Raw genomic sequence first — 18,890 nt, 5'->3', positions numbered from 1 at the left:
ATTCAGAAGGATGAGGGGGGAATCTCATTGAAACCTTTCTGATGTTGAAAGGCCTTGACAGAATAGATGTGGAAATGATGTTTCCCATGCTGAAAGGACTAGATAGAGTGGGTGTGGAAAGGATATTTCCTATTGTGGAGGTAACCAGAACAAGAGGGCACAGCCTCAAAATTAAGGGGCAACAGAGGTAAGGAGGATTTTTTTTTATTAGCCAAAGAGTAGTAAATTTGTAGAATGCTCTGCGACAGACTGTGGGGGAGAGTTTAAGCTTTGCAATCCACTCTAAGTCATCCCTACAAAGCGAATGATCTTAGCGCGTGGATCAGTACTTGCAGCTATTTTGTTGTGACCACTACAGAGACTTGGATGGCTCGGGCAGGAACGGTTACTTAAATTGCCAAGCATTAGATGTTTCAGAAAGGACAGGATCAGAAATGGTGTCACAGCTGCAGAAAAGGAGGAAGTCATGGAGGGGTTGTCCACTGAGTCTCTGTGGATGGATGTTAGGAATAGGAAGGGGTCAATAACTCTACTGGGTGTTTTTTTATAGACCACCTAATAGTAACAGGGATGTTGAGGACCAGACAGGAGACAGATTCTGCAAAGGTGTAATAATAACAGAGTTGTTGTAGTGGGAGATTTTAATTTCCCAAATATTGATTGGCATCTTCCTACAGCAAAGGGGTTAGATGGGGTGGAGTATGTTAGGTGTGTTCAGGAAGGTTTCCTGACACAATATGTAGATATGTCTACAAGAAGAGAGGCTGGACTTGATTTGGTTTTGGGAAATGAACCTGGTCAGGTGCCAGATCTTTCAGTGGGCGAGCATTTTGGAGATAGTGATCACAATTCTATCTCCTTTGCAATAGCATTGGAGAGAGATAGGAAAAGACAAGTTAGAAAAGCATTTAATTGGAGTAAGGGGAATTGTGAGGCTATCAGGCAGGAACTTGGAAGCATAAATTGGGAACAGATGTTCTCAGGGAAATGTATGGTAGAAACGTGGCAAATGTTTAGGGGATATTTGCGTGGCATTCTGCACAGACAATAACCTATCCCTCAATGTCAGCAAGACAAAGGAATTGTTTGTTGACTTCAGAAGGAGTAGTGGACCGCACGACCCCATCTACATTGGTGGTGCGCAGGTGGAACAGGTCAAAAGCATTAAGCTCCTCGGTGTGAATATCACAAATGACCTGACTTGGTCTAACCAAGCAGAGTCCACTGCTAAGAAGGCCCATCAGCACCTTTACTTCCTGAGAAAGCTGAAGAAATTTGGCCCGTCCCCTAAAACCCTCACTAATTTTTACAGATGCACCGTAGAAAGCATTCTTCTAGGGTGCATCACAACCTGGTATGGAAGTTGTCCTGTCCAAGACTGGAAGAAGCTGCAGAAGATCGTGAACATAGCCCAGCACATCACACAAACCAATCTTCCATCCTTGGACTCACTTTACACAGCACGCTATCGGAGCAGTGCTGCCAGGATAATCAAGGACACGACTCACCCAGCCAACACACTTTTTGTTCCTCTTCCCTCCAGGAGAAGGTTCAGGAGCTTGAAGATTTGTACGGCCAGATTGGGAATAGCTTCTTTCCAACTGTGATAAGACTGCTGAACGGATCCTGACCCGGATCTGGACTGTACCTTCCAAATATCCGGACCTGACTTGCACTACCTTACTTTCCCTTTTATATTTTCTAATTATGATTTATACTTTAAATTTTTATTATGTTTACTTGGATTTGTACTCCAGGGAGCGCGAAGTGCAGAATCAAATATCACTGTGATGATTGTATGCTCTAGTATCAATTGCTTGGTGACAATAAAGTAAAGTAAAGGTACGTTCCAATGAGACAGGGAAAGGATGGTAGGATACATGAACTGTGGTGCATAAAGGCTGTTGTAAATCTAGTCACGAAGAAAAGAAAATCTTACGAAAGGTTCAAAAAACTAGGTAATGATAGAGATCTAGAATATTATAAGACTAGCAGGAAGGAGTTTAAGAATGAAATTAGGAGAGCCAGAAGGGGCCATGAGAAGGCCTTGGTGAGCAGGATTAAAGAAAATCCCAAGGCATTCTACAAGTATGTGAAGAACAAGAGGATAAGATGTGAGAGAACAGGACCAATCAAGTGTGACAGTGGAAAAGTGTGTATGGAACCGGAGGAGATGGCAGAGGTACTTAATGAATACTTTGCTTCAGTATTCACTATGGAAAAGGATCTTGGCGATTGTAGGGATGACTTACAGTGGACTGAAAAGCTTGAGTATATAAATATTAAGAAAGAGGATGTGCAGGAGCTTTTGGTAAACATCAAGTTGGATAAGTCTCCAGGACCGGATGAGATGTATCCCAGGCTCCTGTGGGAGGTGAGGGAGGAGCTTGCTGAGCCTCTGGCAATGATCTTTGCATCATCAATGGAGACTGAGGAGGTTCCACAGGGTTAGAGAGTTGCAGATGTCTTAATTCAGTGGTTGGTAAGTTAATGGAAAAGATCCTGAGAGGCAGGATTTATGAACATTTGGAGAGACGTAATATGATTAGGTAATGTTACAGCTACATAGGACCCTCGTCAGACCCCACTTGGAGTACTGTGCTCAGTTCTGGTCACCTCACTACAGGAAGGATGTGGAAACCACTCCGACAGCACAATACAGGCCCTTCAGATCACAATGCTATCCCGAACATGTCCTTACTTTAGAAATTTCATAGTGTTACCCATAGCCCTCTGTTTTTCTAAGCAACACGTACCTACCTCAGGGTCTCTTAAAAGACCCTATCATATCCGCCTCCAACACCATTGCCGGCAGCCCATTCCATGCACTCACCACTCTCTGCGTAAAAAAACTTACCCCTGACAACTCCTCTGTACCTGCTTCCAAGCACCTTAAAACTGTGCCCTCTCGTGATAGTCATTTAAGCCTTGGGGAAAAAGCCTCTGACTATCCACACGATTGATGCCTCTCATCATCGTATACACCTCTATCAGGTCACCTCTCATCCTCCGTTGCTCCAAGGAGAAAAATTTACTCAACCTATTCTCGCCAGGCATGCTCCATAATCCAGGCAACATCCTTGTAAATCTCCTCTGCACCCTTTCTATGGCTTTTGAAAACCAACAGAAGGCAACTAAAAAAGTCATTAAGTAAGAAAATATGGAATATGAAAGTAAGCTAGTCAATAATATTAAAGAGGGTACCAGAAATTTCTTCAGGTACATGAATTGTAAAGGAGAAGTGAAAGAGGATATTGGATCACTGGTAAATGATGCTGAAGAGGTAGTTAAGGGGGACAAGGAAATGGCAGACAAATTGAAAAAGTATTTTGCATCAGTCTTCACTGTGGAAGACACTAGCAGTATGGTGGCAGTTCCAGGTGTCAGGGGTCATGAAGTGTGTGAAGTTACCATAACTGGAGAGAAGGTTTTCGGGAAACTGAAAGGTCTGAAGGTAGGTAGGTCAACTGGACCAGATGGTGTACACCTCAGGGTTCTGAAAGTGGTAGCTAAGGAGATCATAGATGCAAGAGGAATGATCTTTCACGAATCACTAGATTCTGGAATAGTTCTGGAAGACTGGAAAATTGCAAGTGCAACTCCACTCTTCAAGAAGGAAGAGAGGAAACTTTCGGCCAATTAGTCTGACCTCAGTAGTTGGGAAGATGTTGGAGTCAATTATTAAGAATGAGGTCTGAGTACTTGGAGGCACATGATAAAATAGGCCATAGTCAGCATGATTTCCTCAAGGGAAAATCTTGCCTGACAAATCTGTTGGAATTCTCTAAAGAAGTAATAAGCAGGATAGACAAAGGGGATTCAGTTGATATTGTGTACTTGGATTTCCAGAAGGCCTCTGACAAGGTGCCACACATAAGGCTGTTTAACAAGCTATGACCTCATGGTATTACAGGAAAGATGCTAGCATGGATAAAGCGGTAGCAGATTGGCAGAAGGCAAAGAATAAAGGGAGCCCTTTCTGGCTGGCAGCCAGCCACTCGTGGTGTTCTACAGAAGTCTTTGTTGGGCCAATACAGGTGGAGGGCAGGTACTTTTGAGGAAGTAGAGAGGCTACAGAAGGAGTTAGACAGATTAGGAGAATGGGCAAAGAAATGGCAAAAGGAATACATTGTTGGGAAGTGTATGGTCATGCACTTTGGTAGAAGAAATGAAAGTACTCTATTTTTGAAATGGAGAGAAAATACAAAATCTGAGGTGCAAAGGGACTTGGGAGTCCTTGTGCAGTATACCCTAAAGATTAATTTGCAGGTTAAGTCTGTGGAGAGGAAGGCAAATGCAACGTTAGAATTAATTTCATGAGGACTAGAATATAAAAGTAAGGATATAATGTTGAGACTTTATAAAGCACTGGTGAGACCCCACTTGGAGTATTGTGAGCAGGTTTTGACCACTTATCTTAGAAAGGATATGCTGAAATTGGAGAGGGTTCAAAGGAAGTTCGCGAAAATGATTCCCGGATTGAACGGCTTGTCATATGATGAGGGCTTGATGGCTCTGAGCCTGTATTCATTGGAATTCAGAAGAATGAGGGGTGACCTAATAAGAAACCTATCAAATGCTGAAAGGCCTTGGTAGAATGGATGTGGAGAGGGTGTTTCCTATGATGGGAGAGTCTAAGACCAGAAGACAAAGCCTCAGAATAGAGGGGTGTCTTTTTAGAACAGAAATGAGGAGGAATTTCTTTAGCCAAAGAATGGTGAGTGTGGCATCTATGGAGCCAAGTCTTTATGTATATTTAAAGCAGAGTTTAATAGATTCCTGATTGGTCAGGGGATGAAGGAGTACAGGGAGAAGGCAGGAGATTGGGGCTGAGAGGGAAATGGATTAGCCATGATGAAATGGCAGAGCAGGCGTGATGGGCAAAATGGCCTAATTCTACTCCTATACCTTATGGTCTTAACAAGCTACAAGCCCATGGTATTACGGGAAAGATTCTGGCATGGATAAAGCAGTGGCTGATTGGCAGGAGGCAAAGAGTGGGAATAAAGGGAGCTTTTTCTGGATGGCTGCCGGTGACTAATGGTGTTCCACACTAGTGGTGTGTTGGGACCGAATCTGTATATGCTATATATGAAAGATCTGGATGATTGAATTGAGACTACAGAAGGACTACAGATTAAGAGAATGGGCAAAGGAATGGCAGATGGAATGCAGTGTCAGGATGTGTACAGAAGAAATGAAAAGGTTGACTATTTTTTAAATGGAGAGAAAATACAAAAAACTGAGGTGCAATGGGACTTGGGAGTCCTTGTGCAGGAAAGAACATTTTGCAGGTTGAGTCTGTGGAGAGGAAGGCAAATATGATGTTAGCATTTATTTCGAGAGGACTAGAATATAAAAGCAAGGATGTAATGCTGAAATTTTATAAATTACAGGGGAGACCTCACTTAAGTGTTGTGAGCAGATTAGGGCCTCTTATCTTAGAAAGGATGTGCTGAATTGGAGAGGTTACAAAGGAAGTTCACAAAAATGATTCCAGGATGGAATGGCTTGTCATTTGAAGAGTGTTTGATGCCTCTGAGCCTGTATTCACTAGAATTCAGAACAATGAGTGACCTCATTGAAACCTGCAGAATGGTGAAGAGCCTTGATGAAGTGGATGTGGAATGGATATTTCCGATGGGAAGGAGGGGAGGGGCATCCTTTTAGAATGGAGGTGAGGAGGAATTTCTTTAGCCAGAGAGTGGTGAACCTGTGGAATTCTTTGCCAGGCAGGCCATGTCCCTTCATATATTTAAGGTAGAGGTTGACAGATTTTTGATTGGCCAGGGCATGAAGGGTTACAGGGAGAAGGCAGGAGATTGGTGCTGGGAGTAACATTGGACCAGCCATGATGAAATGGTGGAGAAGACTCGATGGGCCAAATGGCCCAATTCTGCTCCTACAGCTTATGGTATTATGATCTCTCCTTGCTAGGAATCTCACTGTACACCACCTCTGTTTGTAAACCAATTACCTCACCCTCAGCACTATCACTCCATTTTCTATTCCCCTGCCAAATTAGTTTAAACCCTCCTGAACAACTCTAGCAAACTGGTCTTCTCCTCTACCCCAGGTTCAGGTGTAACCCATCCCTTTTCCTCAGAAGAGATTCCAATGATCTATACATCTGAACCCCTGTCCCCTGCACCAGTTCCTCAGCCATGCATTCACTTGCCAAATCATCCTATTCTTGCCCTCACTGGCATGGGACACAGTCAGCAAACCAGTGATTACTACCCTGGAGGTTCTGATTTTCAGCTTTGTATCCAGCTGCCCAAAATCTCCCTTCACCTCTATCAGTGGCCGACAGGCAAAGGAAAACCGAGGGAGGGCTGAGGGGACAATACAGATTGAGGCAGGAAGGGAAGTGGTGGGAAAGGCTAAGGAGTGGGAAGGGTAAGGAGCATGAGAAGAGCAAGAGAGGTGGAGGCAGAACACAGTGGGTACATTGAAAGGAGAAAGAAATGAGGCAGGAAAAGAGGAGGGAGAGTGAAGGGCTGAGACAGGTCAAGAGAAAGTATACTTGAGAGCAGTGAGAAGGAGACACTATCAGAGGACCTCACTACAGCTGAGAGAGGGAGAAACTGTGGGAGGACCCGCCCAGCTGAGAGAGGGAGACGCTGTGGGAGGACCCGTCCAGCTGAGAGAGGGAGACGCTGTGGGAGGACCCGTCCAGCTGAGAGAGGGAGACGCTGTGGGAGGACCCACCCAGCTGAGAGAGGGAGCAGTCTCCCACTTTCAGCTAGAGGTCCAGCTGTGACCCATTGACTAGCACCCCGTCACCCTGATCAGAGAGACCCAGGGACTAGCACCCCAAAGTTCAAAGAACATTTATCTAAGTACATTTACTTTATACAGCCTTGAAATTGGTCTTGTTACCACCAGCTATAAAACAAAGAAACTCAACAGAACCCACTAAAACAAAAGGCTATCAAACACTCATCATGCAGAAGGGTAAAAAACGTGCAAACAATAAAAGGAAGCAAATAGCATTCAGAACAGAAGTGAGTCCGCTCTGTGAAAGTTGCAGGCCACAGCCACAGTTTGGTGCAGAGATGAGTAAACCTCATGCAGCCGCGAACTCAAAGAGTCAAGTAAAGCCTGCAGAGCAGCAACTGAACTGGCCCATTACTCTCCTCCATCCCCGACACTGACCTTTTCAATCTGACCCAGCGCTTAAATTGCCCACACCTCAGGTCATTCCTTGCTCTGGTACATGGACCCTTTCACTTCAATACGCTGCCGCCACCTCAATGCGGCCTATACCCAAGTTTTCCAATTAGCCTCAGGACTTTCCTCGTTCTCAGACCTGGGTCCAAGCCCAGCCACCTTGACTCTGCTTTGTCTCTGCCAAATTAAATTGCTTTTAAGTCCGCACTACCCAAACATTGGCTCATTCCCCGCTCCCCACGCCTTGATTCAGCCTGTACACAGCACGCCGCAACCATTGTGCATCTTCGAGAATCCGTTCTGCTGCAAAAATGCCAGGTCATACAGACAGTTCCAAAGCTCCAATCAGACAGTGAAGTTACAGTGTATTGTCTGCAGTGATCGTTTACCAGAAAAAGTGTTTTCTTTGTTTTATTTGCCACCCGCAAGTACTCACTACGCTTCACTAGGCCATGTTAAACCAGAAATTTTGACCAGTAATCCCGTCACCCCGGTCAGACTGACACAGTGACCTGTAACCTGTCACAACCGTCAGACTGACCCAGTGACCAGTACCCTGTCAGCCCGGTCAGACTGACCCAGTGACCTGTAACCTGTCACCCCGGTCAGACTGACCCAGTGACCAGTACCCTGTCACCCCGGTCAGACTGACCCAGTGACCTGTACCCTGTCAGCCCGGTCAGACTGACCCAGTGACCAGTACCCTGTCAGCCCGGTCAGACTGACCCAGTGACCTGTAACCTGTCACCCCGGTCAGACTGACACAGTGACCAGTACCCTGTCAGCCCGGTCAGACTGACCCAGTGACCAGTACCCTGTTACAACCGTCAGACTGACCCAGTGACCAGTACCCTGTCAGCCCGGCCAGACTGACCCAGTGACCAGTACCCTGTCAGCCCGGTCAGACTGACCCAGTGACCAGTACCCTGTCAGCCCGGCCAGACTGACACAGTGACCTGTACCCTGTCAGCCCGGTCAGACTGACCCAGTGACCTGTACCCTGTCAGCCCGGTCAGACTGACACAGTGACCTGTACCCTGTCAGCCCGGTCAGACTGACACAGTGACCTGTACCCTGTTACAACCGTCAGACTGACCCAGTGACCAGTACCCTGTCAGCCCGGTCAGACTGACACAGTGACCAGTACCCTGTTACAACCGTCAGACTGACCCAGTGACCAGTACCCTGTCAGCCCGGCCAGACTGACACAGTGACCAGTACCCTGTCAGCCCGGTCAGACTGACCCAGTGACCAGTACCCTGTCAGCCCGGCCAGACTGACACAGTGACCTGTACCCTGTCAGCCCGGTCAGACTGACACAGTGACCTGTACCCTGTCAGCCTGGCCAGACTGACACAGTGACCTGTACCCTGTCAGCCCGGCCAGACTGACCCAGTGACCTGTACCCTGTCAGCCCGGCCAGACTGACCCAGTGACCTGTACCCTGTCAGCCCGGCCAGACTGACCCAGTGACCTGTACCCTGTCAGCCCGGCCAGACTGACCCAGTGACCTGTACCCTGTCAGCCCGGCCAGACTGACCCAGTGACCTGTACCCTGTCAGCCCGGCCAGACTGACCCAGTGACCTGTACCCTGTCAGCCCGGCCAGACTGACCCAGTGACCTGTACCCTGTCAGCCCGGCCAGACTGACCCAGTGACCTGTACCCTGTCAGCCCGGCCAGACTGACCCAGTGACCTGTACCCTGTCAGCCCGGCCAGACTGACCCAGTGACCTGTACCCTGTCAGCCCGGCCAGACTGACCCAGTGACCTGTACCCTGTCAGCCCGGCCAGACTGACCCAGTGACCTGTACCCTGTCAGCCCGGCCAGACTGACCCAGTGACCTGTACCCTGTCAGCCCGGCCAGACTGACCCAGTGACCTGTACCCTGTCAGCCCGGCCAGACTGACACAGTGACCTGTACCCTGTCAGCCCGGCCAGACTGACCCAGTGACCTGTACCCTGTCAGCCCGGCCAGACTGACACAGTGACCTGTACCCTGTCAGCCCGGCCAGACTGACCCAGTGACCAGTACCCTGTCAGCCCGGCCAGACTGACACAGTGACCAGTACCCTGTCAGCCCGGCCAGACTGACCCAGTGACCAGTACCCTGTCAGCCCGGCCAGACTGACACAGTGACCAGTACCCTGTCAGCCCGGCCAGACTGACCCAGTGACCAGTACCCTGTTACAACCGTCAGACTGACACAGTGACCAGTACCCTGTCAGCCCGGTCAGACTGACACAGTGACCAGTACCCTGTTACAACCGTCAGACTGACACAGTGACCAGTACCTTGTCAGCCCGGCCAGACTGACCCAGTGACCAGTACCCTGTTACAACCGTCAGACTGACACAGTGACCAGTACTCCGTCACCACTAATCTGGTGACCTGAATCTCATAAGCTATACAGTTCACCACAATGTTAAGACACTGGCAGCGATCAGTGAACTCACCGCAGACACTCATTCACCATCTCTGTCAATAAATCATCAGGAACACCTTTCCCTTTCCGCAGAAGGTTGGCAGCACGTTGTCCCAGCTGAGCCCGGGCACTAGGCTGTTGGGCAGAGCAGATTCAATGTTTATTGTGAACACGGGAACAGTGGGATACAATTTCTCCATACAACCAACTCATCCACTGGGGCAGGACTTACACACACACACACTGACCCTCACTGGGGGACGGTCCCGCACACATACTGACCCCCCTCATTCAGGGACAGGTGACACACACACACACACCCTGACCCTCACCGGGGGACAGTCCCATAAACACACTGACCCTCACCGGGGGACAGTTCCACACACACACTGACCCTCACCGGAGGACAGTCCCACACACACACTGACCCTCATTCAGGGACAGGTGCCACACACTGATCGGAAGTCCCTGACAATTGGTGTTTGGTAAGGATCAGTGCAGGGTCCTGTGTTGGCTGAGATTTATCTAGTGTAGATGTTGTGTAGGTAGGCTGATTAGCAAGTTTACAGATCTCCCAAACATTGCCAGAGTTGTTGATAATGAGAATGGTTTTGAATGTAAACAGCAGGATATAGATCAGTTGTTGCTGTTCTGCTGAACATTTTGGGCATGCAGTATGTTGGCACAATAATGTGTGATGACACTTGCAGGCTTAAACCAGTTTATCCTTTGTTTGAATTGGTTTGCATTAACAAACAAACAATGTTTGCATTAACAAAGTCACTTGATCTTTCACTACACATGATCAATAACTCTGAATGTGAAATGTGGCCGAGAATGGCAGATGAAGTGTAATCTGAACAGGTGAGAGGTGTTGCACATTGGGAGGTAAAATGTAAAGAGGTATATCTCATTCAGTAGATAGGAGGCCCTTTAGAAGTATTAATGCACAAAGGGACCTTCGGGTCTAGTCGTAGAGTCAAAGAAAAGTACAGCATAGAAACAGGCTCTTTGGCCCATCTCGTCCATGTCAAACTATTTAAATTGTTTACTCCCATCAACCTTGGACCACAGCCCTCCATACCCCTACCATCTATGCACCTATCCAAACTTCACTTAATGTTGAAATCAAGATTGATGCCCCATTTGTGCTGGTAGCTCATTCACACTTTCACAACCCTCTGAGTGAAGAAGTTTTGTCTCATGTTGTCCTTAAACTTCTCACCTTTCACCCTTAATGAATGACATCTGGTTGTAGTCCCAGTCAATCTCAGTGGAAAAAGCCTGCTTTCATTTACCCTATACCCCTCATAATTATGTCACCTTTATCAAATCTCTTTCAATCATCTACATTCCAAGGAATTAAGTCCTAACCTATTCAATCTTTCCTTATAACTGAGGTCCTTCAGACCTGGCAACAACCTTGTAAATTTTCTCTGTACTCTTTCAACCTTATTTACATCTTTCCTGTATGTAGGTGACCAAAACTGCACACAATACTCCAAATTAGGCCTCACCAATGTCTTAAAAATAACAACTTCAAAATAATATCCCATCTCCTGTACTCAGAACTTTAATACATGAAGGCCATTGTGCCAAAAGCTTTCTTAATGACCCCATCTACCAGTGGTGCCGCTTTCAATGACTTGTGGACCTGTATTTCCAAATTCCTTTGTTCTACCGCACGCCTCAGTGCCCTACTGTTCACTGTGTAAGACTACCGTGGATGGTCCTACTGAGGTGCAACACCTCTCATTTGTCTGCATTAAATTCCATCTATCCTTTTACCAGCTGGTCCAGGTCCTACTGCAAGCCATAATAGCCTTCCTCACTGTCCACTGCACCCCCAATCTTGGTGTCATTTGCAAACTTGATGATCCAGTTAAACACATTATCATCCAGACTGTGATGTAGATGACAAACAAAAACAGATCCAAACCAATCCCTGCGGCACTCCACTAACTCGAGGCCTCCAGTCAGAGAGGCAACCATTTACTACCCGTCTGTGGCTTCTCCCACAAAGCCAATGTCGAAATCAATTTACTACCTCATATTGAATGCCAAGAAACTGAATCTTCTTGACCAATTTCCCATGTGGGACCTTGTCAAATGCCTTGCTAAAATCCACATAGACAATATCAACAGCTTTGCCTTCATCCACTTCCATGGTAACTTCCTCAGAAAACTCTCTAAGATCAGTTAGACATGACCTACCACACACAAAGCTATGCTGACTATCCTTAATGAGCCCATGTCTATCCAGATATTTATATATCCTGTCCCTTAGAATACCTTCCAATAACTTTCCCACTACTGATGTCAGGCTCATCAACCAATAATTCCCTGGTTTATTTTTAGAGCCTTTCTTGAACAGTGGAACAACATTCGCTATCCTCCAATACTCTGGTACCTCACCTGTCTTTAAGGATGATTTAATATCTCGGCTAGGGCCCCAGCAGCTTTCACACTCACCTCCTGCGAGGTCTGAGGGAACACCTTGGCAGGCCCTGGAGATTTATCCACCTTAATTTGCCTCAGAACAGCAAACACCTCCTCCTGTGTAAAATAGCTCCCTGAAAATGTGCCTTCTTCATTACCCCACAACACAAATGGATAAGGAGGGCATGCCCGGCAGGGCCCTGACTGGAGGGCATGCATTGAGTAGAGGTTCTGGAGAGAAGGTGCAGTAGTGGTTCACAAGGATGTTGCCTGGATTAGGAGTATGTTCTATAAGGAGAGGTTTTCTCTGGAACAATGGAGGCCGAGGGGAGACCTGACAGGTTTATAAGATTATGAAAGGCATAGATGGACAGTTAGAATCTTTTTGCCAGGGTAGAAATGTCAAATACTGGAGGGCATAGAAGGGCAGTATCTGTAATGCACAAGCTGGTGTAGTGTTGGAAGCAGATTAGACAAAGGCACATGAGTGTATGGGGAACTGAAGGATATGGATGATGTACAGGCAGCATGAGTTAGTTTAATTTGGAAATGTCTTTTAAATATTGTTATTGTAGCAGCTAAACTACTTTCTCTGGCAGCTGATCACAATTACTAACCACCCTCTGAAATAAACAGGAAGTAGCATGAAATTCAGTGGTTTTGTTGATAGCGGGGAAGCCAGTCACAGTATGCAGGTTGGTACTGACCAGTTTTTAGATGGGAAATGCAAAGGCGGGTGGAATTTAATCCTGATTAAGTGTGAGGAGATGCATAATGAACAGTAGGACAAGAGAGTGTTGAAGAAGGCAGGGACATCTGTGGTCAAGCCCAGGGATAGTTGAAAGTGAGAGCACCGGTGAAGGGGTCTGTTACCTGCAGCAACTCCTTTCTCTCAGATATGTATTCATTCACCTACCTGAGACTCTTGCTTGGCAGATGTGGGAGGCTGGGCCTTGGGCACTTCCTTCCATTCCTCCTGTGTCTCAGGTGCTGGGAAATCCACATTAACATGAGCAATTTCCCCTGAAATACCCGGCAGTTTGACCCTCCCCATTCACCGTATCATCGGAGTTATACTGACAGACCAAAGGTGAACGGGGACCTAGTTGGGTAGTTCCCTCAACATCGTCCGGGGGTGACAGAGACCATCCTCACTGGGAGGATGAAACCTGACTACCCTCAGAGTGAGACTGACAACACCATGGTGACCCTGGAATCATTATCATTTGAATGCCTTCAGGTATCACACAGGGACTCCAGAGAGAAACTGTCCCAAGGCCATGGGGAAAGGGCAGCAGAATAAGCTATCAAGTTAGATGGGCTGAATGGACTCTTTTTGTACAACAGCAATCGAGTGATTCAGCTGGTGCTTCATGGCCTGGTCAGCAATCCATGACCTGCCCAGGTCCCAGTGCTCCAGGGCCTAGCCAGTGCCCCAGAGCCCCACAGCATTGCCAGTGCCCCAGTGTTGACATTGGTCGAGAGACCAGTCAATGTCCCACAGCCTGGCCATGCTGCAGGGCCCAGCCACTGCCCCACAGCATGACCGATGATCCAGAGCCCAGCCAGTGCCCCAGTGCGCAGTTACAAAGCACCAAATGACTGCCGTATGTGGACCATGAGATTACAACTGCAGTAGAGTCGTACAGGCTGCACTGGGTTCTGGTTCTGCCCCGACCAACATCTCAATATTTAGCCCTACCTTGACCTTTGCTCCTTACAACTCCCCACCCCCTTCCCAGCCCGACCCGGCTGTGAGTGACTGGTACCAGACTGCTGGTCAGCTCCGCTGTCGTGGGTTGGGGGCTCAAAGTGATCCACCAGTTGCCCCATGGATGGATCGTGTGGCAGATCCTGGACAGCACTCTTTTCTCCGTCCTGCCAATGGGGAACTGCACTGTCCTCAGCTCGGTACTGTGCTGGGTCCGGAGAGCCTGCCTACACAATCCAACACAAAAAACAACCATCAACAACCATGGGCAGGGGTTGGTACGGGAGGGCGCAGGAGCTGAGAGAGGAGGAGGAGGATATTAGAGGGTGGTAGGTAGGAGACTGAGAGGGTGTGGACATGCTGACAATACCAGCATTCATTCAAAGTCAAACTAAATTTATTATCGATGTGTCTGTATGTTACCCGTCCATCACAGCTAAAACTCTTTCCACCATTGAGCACCTCTACAAAGAGCACTGTCCCAGGAAAGCAGCGTTCATCATCAAGGCTCACCACCATCCAGGTCACACCCTCTTCTCGTTGCTGCCATCAGGAAGGAGGTACTCAGGCCTCAGGCCCCACATAACCAAGTTCAGGAACAGTTTTTACCTTTCTACCATTAGGTCCCTGCACCAGAATGGATAACATCACTCACCCCAACTTAGAACATCGAAAACCTACAGCACAATACAAGCACTTCGGCCCACAAAGTTGTGCCAAACATGTCCCTATTTTAGAAATTACTAGACTTCCCCGTAGCCCTCTGTTTTTCTAAGCTCCATGTACCTATCTAAAAGTCTCTTAAAAGACCCTATAGTATCCGCCTCCACCACCGTTGCCAGCAGCCCATTCCATGCACTCACCACTCTCTGAGTAAAAAACTTACCCCTGACATCTCCTCTGTACCTACTCCCCAGCACCTTAAACCTGTGTCCGCTTGTGGCAACCATTTCAGCCCTGGGAAAAAGCCTCTAACTATCCACACGATCAATGCCTCTCATCAGCTTGTACACCTCTATCAAGTTACCTCTCATCCTCCATCACTCCAAGGAGAAAAGGCTGAGTTCACTCAACCTATTCTCATAAGGCATGCTCCCCAATCCGGGCAACATCTTTGTAAATCTCCTCTGCACCCTTTCTTTGGCTTCCACATCCTTCCTGTAGTGAAGTGACCAGAACTGAGCACAGTACTCCAGGTGGGGTAAGACCAGGGTCCTATATAGCTGCAACATTACCTCTCGGCTCCTAAATTAAATTCCACGATTGATGAAGGCCAATACACCATACGCCTTCTTAACCACAGAGTCAACCTGCGCAGCTGCTTTGAGTGTCCTATGGACTCAGACCCCAAGATCCCTCTGATCTTCCACACTGCCAAGACTCTTACCATTAATACTATATTCTGTCATCATATTTGACCTACCAAAATGAACCACTTCACACTTATCTGGGTTGAACTCCATCTGACACTTCTCAGCACAGTTTTGCATCCTATCAATGTCCCACTGTAACCTCTGACAGCCCTCCACACTATCCACAACACCTCCAACCTTTGTGTCATCAGCAACAGTGAGGTCCCAACTGATTACACAACCTATGGGTAGAGCCTTCTTTCAATGACTCTACAATTCATGTTCTTGATATTATTTATTACTTATTTAACTAATGTCATTATTCTGTTTTTTAATTTGCAGTTTGTTCTCTTTTGCACATTGATAGTTTGTCCATCTTTGCCCATGTTATAACCATATAACAATTACAGCACGGAAACAGGCCATCTCAGCCCTTCTAGTCCGTGCTGAACGCTGAGTCTCACCCAGTCCCACTAGCCCGCACTCAGCCCATAACCCTCCATTCCTTTCCTATCCATATACTTACCCAATTTTACTTTAAATGACAATACTGAACCTGCCTCTACCACTTCTACTGGAAGCTCATTCCACACAGCTACCACTCTCTTGAGTAAAAAATTCCCCCTTGTGTTACCCTTAAACTTTTGCCCCCTAACTCTCAACTCATGTCCTCTTGTTTGAATCTCCCCTACTCTCAATGGAAAAAGCCTATCCACGGCAACACTATCTATCCCCCTCATAATTTTAAATACCTCTATCAAGTCCCCCCCTCCAAAGAATAAAGACCTAACTTGTTCAACCTTTCCCTGTAACGTAGGTGCTGAAACCCAGGTAACATTCTAGTAAATGCCTCTGTACTCTCTCTATTTTGTTGACATCTTTCCTATAATTCGGTGACCAGAACTGTACACAATACTCCAAATTTGGCCTCACCAATGCCTCGTACAATTTTAACATTACATCCCAACTCCTATACTCAATGCTCTGATTTATAAAGGCCAGCATACCAAAAGCTTTCTTCACCACCTTATCCACATGAGATTCCTTCAGGGAACTATGCACCATTATTCCTAGATCACTCTGTTCTACTGCATTCTTCAATGCCCTACCATTTACCATGTATGTCCTATTTGGATTATTCCTACCAAAATGTAGCACCTCACACTTATCAGCATTAAACTCCATCTGCCATCTTTCAGCCCACTCTTCTAACTGGCCTAAATCTCTCTGCAAGCTTTGAAAACCTGCTTCATTATCCACAACGCCACGTATCTTAGTATCATCTGCATACTTACTAATCCAATTTACCACCCCATCATCCAGATCATTAATGTATATGACAAACAACATTGGACCCAGTACAGATCCCTGAGGCACACCACTAGTCACCAGCCTCCAACCTGACAAACAGTTATCCACCACTACTCTCTGGCATCCCCCATCCAACCACTGTTGAATCCATTTTACTACTTCAATATTAATACCTAACGATTGAACCTTCCTAACTAACCTTCCGTGCGGAACCTTGTCAAAGGCCTTACTGAAGTCCATATAGACAGCATCCACTGCTTTACCCTTGTGGACATTTGACTGTTTAATTATAATGGGCCCTTTTTGACTTTTTTTTCTTTACTAACCCTTTAGTTAAGATCCACACGGTAGGCTTATTCAGAAAGTCAGAAGGCATGGGATCCAGAGAAGTTTGGCCAGGTGGATTCAGAATTGGCTTGCCTGCAGAAAGCAGAGGGTCGTGGTGGAAGGAGTACATTCAGATTGGAGGGTTGTGACAAGGATCAGTTCTGGGACCTCTACTTTTCATGATTTTTATTAACGACCTGGATGTGGGGGTAGAAGGGTGGGTTGGCATGCTTGCAGATGACACAAAGGTTGGTGGTGTTGTAGATAGTGTAGAGGATTGTTGAAGATTGCAGAGAGACATTGATAGGATGTAGAAGTGGACTGAGAATTGGCAGATGGAGTTCAACCCAGAGAAGTGTGAGGTGGTACACTTTGGAAGGGCAAACTCCAAGGCAGAGTACAAAGTAAATGTCAGGATACTTGGGAGTGTGGAGGAGCAAAGGGATCTGGGTGTACATGTCCACAGATCCCTGGAAGTTGCCTCACAGGTAGATAGGGTAGCTGAGAAACCTTATGGGGTGTTAGCTTTCATAAGTTGAGGGATAGAGTTTAAGAGTCACAATGTACTGATGCAGCTCTATAAAACTCTAGTTAGGCCACACTTGGAGTACTGTGTTCAGTTCTGGTCACCTCACTATAGGAAGGATGTGGAAGCATTGGAAAGGGTACAGAGGAGATTTACCAGGATTCTGCCTGGTTTAGAGAGTATGGGTTATGATCAGAGATTAAGGGAGCTAGGGCTTTACTCTCTGGAGAGGAGGAGGATGAGAGGAGACATGATATAGCAGATGTTAAGAGGAATAGATAGAGTGGACAGCCACTGCCTCTTCCCCAGGGACCTGCTGCTCAATATAAGAGGATATGGCTTTAAGGTAAGAGGAGGGAAGTTCAAAGGGGATATTAGAGGAAGGTTTTTCACTCAGAGAGTGTTTGGTGGATGGAATGCACTGCCTGAGTCAGTGGTGGAGGCAGACACACTAGTGAAGTTTAAGAGACTACTAGACAGGTATATGGAGGAACTTAAGGTGGGGGGTTATATGGGAGGCTGTGTTTAAGGGTCAGCACAACATTGTGGGCCGAAGGACCTATACTGTGCTGTACTAGTCTATGTCCTATGCTCTATGTTCTAATATAATTCATTTAATTGTAAGCAGTGTGCTGTCCAGTGTTTCCTGGCACTGAGTTGTAACAGGATAGCAAATTACACAGCAGTCACACAAACCAGGGTTTGGGGTGGGAGAGCCACCTCAGTCTCATGTGTTTGGCAGGACAGGAATTTGGTATTTGGTATTCCCTAGACTTACACAGCCATGGAAACCAGTGGGGTTTCATTCCCACTAACCTGCACCCAGACCATAGCCCTCCATACCCTTAACACCATAAGATACAGGAGCAGAAGTAGGCCATTTGGCCCATTGAGTCTGCTCTGCCACTCAATCATGGGCTGATCCAATTCTTCCAGTCATCCCCACTCCCCTGCTTTCACCCCATAGTTTTTGATGCCCTGACTAATCAAGAACCTATCTATCTCTGCCTTAAATACACCCAATGACTTGGTCTCACAAGTGCCTTATAGAGCCTCAACATCATTACCATTACCATTACCATTATACTTTATTGTCACCAAACAATTGATACTAGAGCATACAATCATCACAGTGATATTTGTTTCTGTGCTTCGTGCTCCCTGATGTACAAATCAATGTAAATATAATAAAAATTTAAATTATAAATCATAATTAAAAAATAGAAAAGGGAAAGTAAGGTAGTGCAAGTCAGGTCCAGATATTTGGAAGGTACAGTCCAGATCCGGGTCAGGATCCGTTCAGCAGTCTTATCACAGTTGGAAAGAAGCTGTTCCCAAATCTGGCCGTAGGAAGCTTCATGCTCCTGAACCTTCTCCTGGAGGGAAGAGGGACAAAAAGTGTGTTGGCTGGGTGGGTCGTGCCCTTGATTATCCTGGCAGCACTGCTCCAACAGCGTGCTGTGTAAAGTGAGTTCAAGGATGGAAGATTGGTTTGTGTGATGTGCTGGGCTATGTTCAATATCTTCTGCAGCTTCTTCCGGTCTTGGACAGGACAACTTCCATACCAGGTTGTGATGCACCCTAGAAGAATGCTTTCTACGGTGCATCTATAAAAATTAGTGAGGG

The 18,890-nt window shown here is 46.7% G+C and overlaps 1 protein-coding gene across 5 annotated transcripts in view; it reads right to left on the bottom strand.

Moving 5' to 3' along the window:
- Positions 1-18,890, bottom strand: part of spef2 (sperm flagellar 2) — a 685,307-nt gene that overhangs the window by 505,864 nt on the left and 160,553 nt on the right. For all 5 annotated transcript variants that reach the window (XM_073047840.1, XM_073047842.1, XM_073047843.1 and 2 more), the window contains exons 13-15: positions 13,807-13,975; positions 12,954-13,027; positions 9,630-9,733 (exon numbers count right to left, since the gene is read on the bottom strand). In XM_073047840.1, the coding sequence (XP_072903941.1) occupies positions 9,630-9,733; positions 12,954-13,027; positions 13,807-13,975 (347 nt within the window). The remainder of the gene's footprint in view (positions 1-9,629; positions 9,734-12,953; positions 13,028-13,806; positions 13,976-18,890) is intronic.

Source organism: Hemitrygon akajei, chromosome 6 (genome assembly GCF_048418815.1).
Source record: "Hemitrygon akajei chromosome 6, sHemAka1.3, whole genome shotgun sequence".
In the NCBI taxonomy this organism is placed as follows: Eukaryota; Metazoa; Chordata; class Chondrichthyes; order Myliobatiformes; family Dasyatidae; genus Hemitrygon; species Hemitrygon akajei.
This window is presented reverse-complemented; position numbering and strand designations above follow the sequence as displayed.